The sequence below is a fragment of the Gorilla gorilla genome, chromosome 9, assembly GCF_029281585.2.
Source record: "Gorilla gorilla gorilla isolate KB3781 chromosome 9, NHGRI_mGorGor1-v2.1_pri, whole genome shotgun sequence".
Lineage (NCBI taxonomy): Eukaryota > Metazoa > Chordata > Mammalia > Primates > Hominidae > Gorilla > Gorilla gorilla.
Window position 1 is genome coordinate 37,707,483 of NC_073233.2, and position 12,053 is coordinate 37,719,535.

Sequence of the window (12,053 nt, forward strand, 5' to 3'; positions counted from 1 at the left end):
AATGCAATAACATGTTTAGCCAGGTGCCATAGTTAATATACACTAGTGAATTCCACACTTAACTTCAAAAGGTTCCATAACACCCTGGAAACATCTTCATTATACTCTCTAATTGACTTAAACAGACTTCAAATCAACTGTTTAACACATTTTAACCCACAAATTAACACCCCTTGATCATTCAGATTAACCTTTCTTCCGTAAGTCAATTACATGACAAAAATAAACTTTTCGAAAAAAATTCAGGATTAAAAAACTAAAATAGAGAAAGTAGCATGCTTTAAAAAACAGTACAGTGAGTACCTGACTTAGGATGGTTTGATTAACAATTTTTTGACTTTACATGGTGTGTATTCTACTGAATACATATTCAGTAGAAGCCATACTTTGAATTTTGATCTCTTCCCAGGCTAGTGATAGGTAGTAAAATAATTTCTCATGATGCTGGGCAGTGGCAGGGAGCAGCAGCTGCCAGTGAACCATGCACTCTCTGAGGGTAAACAACCAATACTTTATGGTGTAGTGTGTGCTACATGATTTTGCGCAACTGTAGGCTAAAGAAAGTGTTCTGAGCACAATTAAAGTAGGCTAGGTTAAGCTATGATGTGCAGTAGGCTAGACGTATTAAGGCACTAATAATATTTTCAACTTAAAATGGGCTTATCAGAGATAATCCCATCACATGTCAAGGAGCTTCTGTATATAAATGCATATCCCCACATGACTGGAAGAGATCACCACAAATTTCAGTGTAGTTGGAAAGTGCATAGAAAAACCAGAGTGGTGATAAGAAAAAAGAGAAAAGGGCAAACAAGTGAATGGGGGAAAAAATAAGTTGGTATTTGTATGACTATTAAAGATAAATAGAAGATGGATTACAGACAATATTTTTAATAAGCTCATGGAATGATTAAAACATCAGATGTGAAGATAGGAAAACAGGAACAAAAATCTCAGATAAGACAAAGACCTATAAGAGGTCTGAAAAAAGTTATAAAGAACTGACACATAATGCTAAAAAACAAGAAAAACACAGCAACAAGTGTGGTGCCCGCAAAAAGTATTTACCTCTTCCTCTTTCTCTCCTGCTTAGTGTACTGCCTTGCACAAACTCAATGAAAGTTCATCGATGATGACTATTGTCAAAATGGCAAAGCAGATAACAGACTGAGTTAAGACAACCAACAAAGGGAAAAATGAAAACCATTTCTAAAAGATGAGCTAGGATTATTCATTAGAGCTGATTCTCAATACTATCTAAAGCTTTATGCTAATCTGCCAAAAAAAAAAAAAGAAGAAAGGAAGTTTCTTTCATTCTAGTCATTCACCTCTCCCTCCCTTCAAAACACTATTTAAAACTTAACATTTCATACATCTTCCTGGATTAGCTTCATCTTGATTCAAGGATTTTAATCATTCAAGTAATCTAATCTACATATTAGTATACCTGCAAGTTATTAATTAATGTCACAGCACCTGGTATTTCCTCTGGCATAGTACTTCCTACAGTTATTTCAGTTCCTTTTTAAATGTCTGTTTACCCAGATAAACTAAGCTTTTGAGAGGACTACAGTCAACTTTGTTTTGTGTCTCTTGTAACTAACGGAGTGTGGGGTACATAAGAGACACTCAACAAATATTTGTCGATTGAGTCAATAGGTGAATGAAGGCTGTATATATATCACTGACTTTTAAAAATCAAATAACTAGCTAGTTTTTGGTGGGTTTTCTATCTTCCCAGTAGATTATAAGTTGCTCTAGAGACAATCATTCAATTTTGGAACATAACCATCATATCCCATGGTACTTAAATACAGCTTAGTTCACTGGTATAAAAATCCTAAAATTCAGAAATAAAAATCAAGGAAATGAAGGAATAGTTGGTGATGGAACTACCAAAAGAGCCAAGTAAATATAATCCTGAATAGGAAATAATTAGCAGAAGTACACTATATGTATACATCTATATAATATAGATATAGATTTCCATTATTATCCATCAATGAGAAGCACAATTGACTAGTATGACATCAAATTAAGAATTTGTGAATGTCTGGTGGACATTAGTTTACAGGCAGGCATGTACCAAAGTGATAGATTTAATAACAATGTCATTTTTTGCTATCATCATGACAAAGGATCTTAAACTCCTGATATATCTAGCTACATCTATAGCACTTGATCAATCATCTGGGAGTCAAATATTTAATATATGACTACCATGGTTATGTTAGATGCTGATGACGCAAACTAAAGTTTTGACTATCCTTTTAATTTATTCTGAAGTCCAACCAAATGTACAGTTCAACAAATATTTGGGTTTGATTTTATTTTTCCAATTCAATTGTTTCTTGCTGTCATTTGCTCTCTTTGGAAATTCCTAAAATACTGTTATGAATGTCCAACATTCTAATATATCAAATGTGCAACAAATATTATTAATTAATAATAACAACAATAGCTAACCTTTACTGAATACTTACTACTTTCAGGCACAACTATCTCATTTAATTCCCACAACAAATCTATGAGGGAAATACTATTATTACTCCCATATTACAGAGGAAGAAACCAAAGCAAAGAGATGAATTAAGTTCACATAGCCGTAAGAGGAAAAGCCTGGACTAAACACATATGTTCTGACTCTAGAGTTCATGCTCTTAACCATGATACTAACATAGTTTATATTTCCACTATGTAAGTTTCACACAAAATGGATAAATTGCCTTTTGAATATAAGATACTGAGAAACAAAACTATTAGAGCTATGTAACATTAGAACTCCAGAGAATGAGGCAAGATAGCTGGTTCTTAGTTTCTCTGGAGAGGTGTTCTTGCTCTCAGAAAGCTTGCAACCTAACTGGGGAATCAGAATATATTCTAAGGAAAACAATATACTGTGATATACAAAGGACTTGCTATGAAAGTTGAGAGGCGGCAGTAAGTTCTAAGGACCAGGCCATCATAAAAGGCTTGATGGAAGAGATAGGCCTTAAAGCAGGGATTACTCTGATAGGAGGAAGAAAAGAATTAGGGTGTTATAAGTAAGGAGAAGCATTTGAACACAATTATTGATGAAATACTGTTACCAAAACACCAGGAGTTCCATCTATGTCTTGCTGCTTACCACCCAAAAAGTCAATCACTGAGACAATGATTATTGTCAAAGAAGAAGGCTTTAATCAGATGCTGCAGCCAAGGAGATGGGACATCAGTGTCAAATTCATCTTCCTCACTGACTAAAATTAGGGGTTTATATAACAGGGAAGAAATGTTAACTACGTATGAGAAAACAGGAACTAAGGAAGGGTAAGGAAACAATAATGAAGAATGAGGGGTCTGGCATATCACTGTCTAGATGCAGTAATCTGGTGAGTTTCAGCTCTTTGATACTTGTTGAGAGGTCTGGGCATCCTTTCTTGAGGAAGGAACTGAGATAAAGATCAACAAAATGTGGCTGGGCGCAGTGGCGCATGCCTGTAATCTCAGCGCTTTGGGAGGCTGAGGCAGGCAGATTGCTTGAGCTCAAGAGTTCCAGACCAGCCTGGCCAACATGGTGAAACTCCATTTCTACAAAAAAAAAATACAAACATTAGCCAGGCATAGTGGCATGCACCTGTGGTCCCAACTACTTGGGAATCTGAGGTGGGCAGATGACTTGAGCCTGGGAGGTAGAGGCTGCAGTGAGCTGAGATCGTGCCACTGCACTCCAGACTGGACACCAGGGCAAGACTCTGTCTCAAACAAGCAAACAAAAAGATAAAACAAATGCAAGTTTCAAGCTTTCAGAAAAGAAGTGTCCATTTCTATGTTTATTAATTTAAAAAACCCCAATAAACAAAACTAAACAAACAAAACCCTGTCTATGGGACTATTGGGTTGATTTCAGTACCATGAAAAGATCCAATTATTTAAATGTTTAATGTATGGAGATAATAGGGGAGGTTGGAAAAGTAAGGATCATATTGAAGAGGTAACTTGAATGCTAGGTTAAGGAGTTAGGACTTTATTCTCTAGACCTGCCCTGCTGGATACAGTAGCCACTAGTCACATGTGGCTACTGAGCATTTGAAATGTGACTAGTTCAAATTGAGGTGTGTTTGGGCACAATACATACCAGCTTTTGAAGACTTAGTAGGAGAAAAGAATGTAAAGTATCGCCTTAATAATTTTTAGATTAATTAATTTTGTAGCTTGCACTTATGGCTTACATTATATTTCTATTCGAAAGTACTGCTGTATAAAATGAAAAATGAAGGAAGCTTAATGATCAGAAATTTATGTAAAAATTGTTTTAAGAAGTTTATTTTGGTATAAGCAGAGTGTAAGACAACTGTTCTCATTCAGTAAGCCAATGGCAAGAAAAGAAAAAAACAAGGTTGTAGTGAAGAAATGGGACTGCTATAATTTAAAAGATATTTAAGAGACAGAACAGCTAAATGGAAAGTGTACATTTTGTCTGATTCTGAGTCAAGCAAACCATCCAGAAAAAGACATTTTCAATTAACCGTGGAAATGTAAGTAAGGTCTAGATATTATGTGACAGTCCAATAATGACATTATGGAGATAAAAGAAAAAGTTGGTACATTATAGGGATGCAAACTAAAGTATGTAGAGATGAAATGACAAAATATTTGGGATTGCTGGGGAAAAAAACTATTTCTTACTTTCCAAACCTGAATAAATAAATAAGGTAACACAATAACCTAATAAATAGTAAATCAAAATAAAATGCTTTTACTGTAAAAAACAAAAAACCTGGAGTACCGGAGCATATCTACCTACACAAGGAAGAACCAAGCTGTGGACAGAGGGGAGTTTGAGGGCTAGAGATGTTCAGGGTGGCATCATTCTGACAGTACTGTTTAGGAAAGCATTCACCACACTACTTAATTCCATTGCTTTAGGTATTTTCATAAGGCCACACAAGAAAGTATGATGCAGCCAGGACTAAAACCAGATGCTCTTTGTAGCTGCCTTTAAACATGACAAAACCCTGTGGAGAACCTAATCTATGCTTTCAACTTTAGATTTTTAAACTTGCTTGTTTCATTCAGTTATTCTTTATAGTTCATAACATCATTAAATAATTGATCATATTAGATTATTTTATTTATTCTGCTTAAGTTTATCTTGACTGCTTCTCAAACTCAGATTGGTAGAAGTTTAAAAAAGAAGGAAAGCAAAATCAAAGCAGTAACAACAAAACCATTTTAACATCTCCAAGTGAAATTTATGTCATGCTGGCCAAAAATAAGATGTAGTTTTCATCTCCAGGTACAATGCTAGGAAGAGGTGTTAATGTAAAGTAAGCAGCACAAAGAAGTAATAAAAGGAAACACAGGAATCAAGAAAGGGAGAAGAAAGAAAGGTGAGAAAAACACCACCACCACCAACAACAATAACAAACCCCAACAGTGCCCATATGCAGTGCCCATATGCAGTGAGTGCCCCCTAACTGCTTCGAAGAAGAACAGTTCATTCTGCTTTTTTCTGTAAGCTTGAAAGATAGCATAGCTGCCCTGGGAATCTGTAGACTTGCGGAGTCCTTGTTTTGCCGCTACCCAACTAGCTGTTTGGCCTTGATCCTTGATTTTTTTCCTCATCTATAAAGTGGGAATAATGGCACCTGCCTTACTTGTCTCACTGGGTTGAAATGAAAGCGAAGTGAAATAGCAAATGTGAAAGAATTTTGGAACGTTTTTATGTTGTAAGTTGGTTGCTAAGGTCTAAAAGAAATATTAATAATTACGTTGAATATCTTCTGCAGAAAAAATTAAACCGACCCCATCCCCCGCACACCTAGCCCTACCTGGCATAGGTTTTAGTTCTTTTAATTTTCGAATGAGAACATTGTAAAGGAACTGTAGGGACGAGGGTGGCATCAGGTCTCCTCATCCTTCTCACATCCTTGCCCCCGCACCCCTCTCTCACCCCCAGAGTTCAAGCACCAACCGAAAAGATTGAGAGTAGCTCAGGGTACGGTAAACGGAGGAAGCTTTGAAGAAGGCGGGGAAAGCCTGGGATGGCGAGGGGGTGCTCGCTGAGGAGGAGGAGAGAAGCGACAGTCGCGGGGCCCGGACAAGAGAGACTTAGAGCGAAGCCGAAGGCGCCTTTCTTCACAGTTCGGGAACTTACTGGTAGTAAACGCCACTCCATAGAAGCGGTGACCGGTTACCATAGAGACCGCGTCGGGGTGGGCGGAGCGTCGCTTCTGAGCTGTGCCACGGCCACAACAGGTCGGCCAGAAACGCGAACACGTCGAACAGTGACTTCCGGCGGAAGAAGAAGCCGGTCCGGAGTTCTGGCCGACAGCAGGCGAGGAGTGGGTAGCAGCGCCTATGTGAAGTTAGGTAGGTCTGATGTCCTATAAAGCGCGGAGAGGGTGCCTGGCAATGGCTGGGTGGGTAAAGCCGACTGTGAATGGAGAAGATTCCCAAGTCCCGAGCTTGAGGAGGCCCCGGCTGTTTCGTTAAGTGTATATAGCTGTGGGAAGAGGTTGCCTGATTTCTGGGGCTCCTGGTAGGGTCTCTCTTCTGGAGCGTGGAAGACTGGGGCATCCTCGCGTAGAGAGTTTCACTCTGTCTTTGCGAGGTCTCAGCGCCTCTCCAATAACAGGGGACTCTTGTTCTCTACCAGCTGGTGCTGACGTTATTTCCCATATCATGCTTTCCAGACAATCTGGAGGAAAAGCAAACGAGAAACATTCAGAAGGAATGCCCCCAAATTTATTTTAATTCTTTGGTGTTCTGTTTTGCTTTTTTTTTATTCGTTCATTTTGTAAATATTCATTAAGCTCCTCCAGCGTGTTTAGTGAGTGCTTACTTGTGTGCCAGTTTTATCATAAGACTAGCAGAAATACCTTCTTAGAGGTTCATACACCACCTGGTTCATTATAAAATTATTTTTTTAATGCTGTTCATTAATTAAAGTATAAATATATATCGTGAAATACCTAACACGTTTTCCATACTTGTCGGTACACTTATACCTGGAATTCTTGGGGCATTTTAAATGAAAATCTGTGCTTCCTCAGGTTTGCATTATAATCATGATTTACTCGACTAAATACTAAAGAATTTACAAGGGCAGTACTTAATTTTTTCTTAGATACATGGCAAACTGTGATGAATTGTCATTAATATTTCTATTCAGCTAATCTGAGAAGGCCCACTTCTGGTTCCATGGATGATGGCGGTTGAGCAGATGCCAAAAAAGGATTGGTACAGCATCCTGGGAGCAGACCCATCTGCAAATATATCAGACCTAAAACAAAAATATCAAAAACTCATATTAATGGTAAGTCTTTTCTTTCAGATTTTAAATCATGAGGGGAAAAAAATCAATTTTTATATGAAACCACAAATTTAGGTTTCCAGAAAATAGGATACCAGTGGCAGGAATCCAGGTATTAATTTGATTTAATTGAACATTTCAGTAATATTGCAGAAAAACTTGATTTGAGGTGGAAAAGCATGGTTAGGAGCAGGAGATCTGAGTCAGGCTGCTTGAGTTAGAATCTTGAGTACATCTTTATCTGTGAGAATTTGGACAAGTTACTTTTTCTTATATGTGCCAAGGGAGGATTAAATGAAATAATCCATGTAAAATATTTAGAAGTGTTGTTACATAATAAACAACAGTAGCCACTAGCCACATGTGGCTGTTGATTACTTGAAGTGTGGCTAGCCTGACTTGAGATGGACTGTAAGGGTAAAATATACACTGGATTTTAAAGACAGTATTTAAAAAGAATTAAAATAATTTAACAGTTTTTATGTTGATTATGTTGATTAAAGTTCACTGGTTTTATTTTTCCTGTACTGTGTCCATCTGCTGATAAACTTCTTAAAAGAATTCTTGATCTCTTACCTAATTTTCATATCTAGCATTTCTACTGGCTCTTTTTTTAAAGTTTCTATCTCTTTCTCATCTTTTTATACATATTGTCCACTGTTTCTACTATATCCTTTAATAAACTTATCACACTTAAACTCCCTGTCTGATAATTCTTTGTAGTTAATAATCAAACAGTTTTTATGTGGATTATATATTGAAATGATGATATTTTGGATTACTGGCTATTTTGTGTTTTATACACATAATATGCATGCATGTATTTGCACATATCAAAGTTTGTTTCTCTTGCATTTTACTTTTTTAACATTGCATATGTAGCTGGCATTTATACTTACATTATATTTCTATTGGGTAATGCTGATTTAGACCATTTATACACTAATTATCAGTTGACTTTTTTTTTTTTTTTTTTTTGAGATGGAGTTTTACTCTTGTTGCCCAGGCTAGGGTGCAATGGCGCGATCTTGGCACACTGCAACCTCCACCTCCCAGGTTCAAAGGATTCTCCTGTCTCAGCCTCCCAAGTAGCTGGGATTAAGGCGCATGCCACCATGCCTGGCTAATTTTTATATTTTTAGTAGAGACAGGGTTTCATCATATTGGTCAGGCTGGTCTCAAACACCTGACCTCAAGTGATCCTCCCGCCTCAGCCTCCCAAAGTCCTGGTATTACAGGCATGAGCCACTGCGCCCGGCCGACTCTTTTTTTTTTAAATGAATTGTAGTATTTGTAAATATATCTCTGAATTTTTATATTCATTTTTTCAATCTGTATTGTGATGCTTCTTAAGCCAATGTCTGTAATTCTATACCGAAGTCCGGTTAACTCAGTTTATAAAGAGTAAAGAACCATTATTTATATAGAATTTGTTGTCTCTTTAGTTTATACCAGTTACATCAGTGTTGTTTTGCCAAAACTATTAATGTTCATTGTGAGAAACTAACTGTTTCATCATCACGATCGTACTAATATTCTTACTTTAGGTAGTATGTTGGACTAAATGACCTTAAGGTACCTTTTGCCCCAGAAGTTTTAAAGTTTCTGTCAGCAGAATCAAGTAGACTTTATTGAAAAGTATCCTAATATTAAACCATGCTTGTACCTCACTCAGTTAATTGGGAAATGAACCTGGAAAAGTAGACTGGATCATTCTGGTTCTTGTAGGCCATGCTGGCCTTTAATGGGCCACTGAGAAGCAGTCTGCACATAATATGTAGTATCTGTCAAACAGCAAAGTAGATAAATCATTTCACATATGCGCTAAGAATGTATCAGAGAATTCTGGTTGCTCTACAGCTTTGCCAATATTTGATGTTATTGGTCTCTTTCATTTTGGCTATTGGGGTTTTTGCAATTTTGCCACCGTTGACATTTTGGGCGGGATAATTCTTGGTTATTTCGGCTGTCCTGTGCTTTGTAAGATGTGTGGCAGGATCCTAGATGCCAGTAACAACCAAAAATGCCGCCTGCATGTCAAAATTGCCACATCCCATGAGAATCACTGGACTACTCTACAGTGTCTAGTCATACCCCATTGTGGGGTTGTTGCTTTTTTAAAATTTATCTGATGACTAATGATGTTGAGCCCTTTTTAATGTGATAATTGGCCATTTGTATAATTTTCTTATATGAAGTGTTTTTTTTAAATTAAATATATTCTTGATTCTGTATATATGTCGTATATATTTTCTCCTAGTCTGTGATTTACCAGGTCATTTTCTTAATGGTGTCTTTTGATGCAGAGTTTTTTGTTTTGACAAAATATAATTTATCAAATGTGTGTTTTTATAGTTAATACTTTCCATCTTCTCTAAGGTTATAAGAATATTCTTCGATGTTTTCTTCTAGAAGTGGTCATTTGCTTTTACCTTTAGACTTATGATTTCTGTGTATAGCATGAGATGTGAGGTCATGTTTTTATTTTTCCTCAGTATATTCAGTTGTTCCAGCATCATTTGTTGAAAACTTTTTTCTCCATTGGACTGTCTTGGCAATATGAGTCTATTACTGGACTCTATTCTGTTTTATATATTGTTTATCCTTTTACTAATACCTCCATCTTGATTACTGTAGATTTATAATCAGTCTCAAAGTCATTGTAAAGTTAGTTCTCTAATATTATCCTTCTTTTCCAGTTTATTTCGGTTATTCTAGTTTGCTTATATTTCCACAGAAATTTTAGAATCAGCTTGTAAATGTCTACCAAAAAAATCTTGCTTGAGTTTTAAACTGGGATTGAAATAATAGGTATCCACTTTGGTAGAATGGCATCTTAATAATATTGAGTCTTTGAATCTATGAACATGTATCCTTCTCCTTACTTAAGCCATCTTTCATTTCTCTCGTCAGTGTTTTATAATTTTCAGTGTAGAGGTCTCACATATCTTTTCTTGAATTTATTTCTAGTTATTTGGTTTTTGGTTCCATTATAAATGGTATTTTAAAAAATAATTCATTTTTCACTTGTTGATTGATAGTATATAAAATTATAGCTTATTTTTATATACTGGTCTTTTATCCTACAATCTAGGTAAATTTGCTTTTTAATTTTCATAGCTATTTTTGTCAATCTCTTAGAATTTTCTGCCAACACAATTATGTCATTTGCAAATAACGAGAGTTTTAATTCTGTCTTACCAATCTGTATGTCTTGTATTTCCTTTTCTTACGTTAAGGCACTAGCTGGTTGCTTCTATTAAAATGTTCAGTTGAAGTGTTAAGAGCAGGTATCCTTGTCTTCTTCCTAATTTTAGGAGGAAAACCTTCAATGTTTTACCAGTAAGTATGCTGTTAGGTGTATGTTTTTAAAGATGCCCTTTATCAGCTTGGGGAAATTCTTCCAATTAATACTTTGCTAAGAGTTTTTATGGTAAGTAGGTATTTAAATTTGTTAGATCCTTTTTTTTTGCATTTATTGATTTTTCTCATTTAATTTGTTAATGTGGTGAATCACATGGATTTTTCTTAAGTTAAACCCACTTCTCATCCCTAGGATAAACAAACCACTTATCATGAAGCATTATTATATTTATACATTGAGGGATTCTAGTTGCTATTATTTTGTCATGGATTTTTATGTTTAATTTCATGCTGTATATTTGTCTGTAATTTTCTTTTCTCATAATGTTTATATCTAAATTTAGTATCATAGTTATGCTAGCCCCATAAAATGAATTGTGATTTCTGGCTTTATAGTGAGGAAGAGAGGTGGAGGGCTAACCATTTTTTTAGTCTTAACCAGTCTTTCTCTTGTTTAGTTTTGCCCCTCAACTCCACTCTCAAAGGTACTTAATGCCTTCCGTTCCTCAATTTCTCCTGCCTCTGTGTGAATGAACTCACTTCTTTGTCTCTTTCACTTTAGACTTAGGTTTCAGTTTTTGCAGGTACACTGAATATGTTATCATTTATTGATGAATTTTCCATCTCTTCAAATTTTGGTGTCTTTTGCCTGTCTTTTCTCTCCTGTTCTTTTGCCTGTTTTTTCTCTTCTCTCCTGTTTGTTCTTACACATTTATGCCTTTTTTTAAAAAATTATTATTCCTTTGCTGTTACTATCAAGGAATTTTCAGAGGGATGAAAGTGTGAGCCAGTTGCTGTGGCTCACACTTGTAATCCTAGCTACTCGTGAGGCTGAAGCAGGAGGATTGCTTGAGCCCAGGAGTTCAAGGCTACGGTGAGATATGATTGTGTCACTGCACGCCAGCCTGGGCGACAGATCAAGACCCTCTCTCTAATTAATTTGCCATTTAGTGGAAGCCCTGAACTATTTTCTTTTCCCTTTAGAGGCCAGATACCCTTCTGTGGCCATATGCCTTTGCATTTGCACTCTGCCCATCCACTACCTCACCTGATTCTCACTCACTGTTTCAAAATGATCTTAGTTGTAATCGTGCCTCCCCAGCTCCCTGCCATGTCTTTAGTACATTTCATGATATTTCTCTAAGACAGGGGAGGTATAGCCATTAGATAAGGAGAATGAGTGTAGGTGGACTGTAATAAAAGGTTGAAATTTTTTCTTCTGCTTTTCTTTTAGAAGATGAGAGAGACTTGAACATGTTTACACTGTATGGGAAGTGGCCACGGAAAAGCTTGAGACTGAAGTTATAGGAGAGTTTGAATAATTAACAAAAGCAGAGAGGAATAGGATCTCAATCATAGGTAGAAGGATTAGCTTTAGGTAAGAGATAGGAGG

General features: G+C 36.4%; 2 protein-coding genes across 6 annotated transcripts in view; one reads left to right on the top strand and one right to left on the bottom strand.

Annotated features, from left to right (window-relative positions):
* Positions 1-6,260, bottom strand: part of DCDC1 (doublecortin domain containing 1) — a 401,001-nt gene extending 394,741 nt beyond the window's left edge. For 2 of the 5 annotated variants that reach the window (XM_055356899.2, XM_055356897.2), the window contains exon 1: positions 6,140-6,228. The gene's annotated coding sequence lies outside the window, so the exon portion shown is untranslated. Of the gene's footprint in view, positions 1-5,956 lie in introns of all 5 variants that reach the window. The other 3 variants (XM_055356896.2, XM_055356900.2, XM_055356898.2) reach the window with 3 other exon arrangements.
* The window catches only part of DNAJC24 (DnaJ heat shock protein family (Hsp40) member C24), a 62,976-nt gene continuing 57,137 nt past the window's right edge, over positions 6,215-12,053 (top strand). Inside the window, exons 1-2 of the mRNA XM_031016287.3 lie at positions 6,215-6,354; positions 7,157-7,300. Of these exons, the coding sequence (XP_030872147.1) occupies positions 7,190-7,300 (111 nt within the window). The 5' untranslated portion in view covers positions 6,215-6,354; positions 7,157-7,189. The remainder of the gene's footprint in view (positions 6,355-7,156; positions 7,301-12,053) is intronic.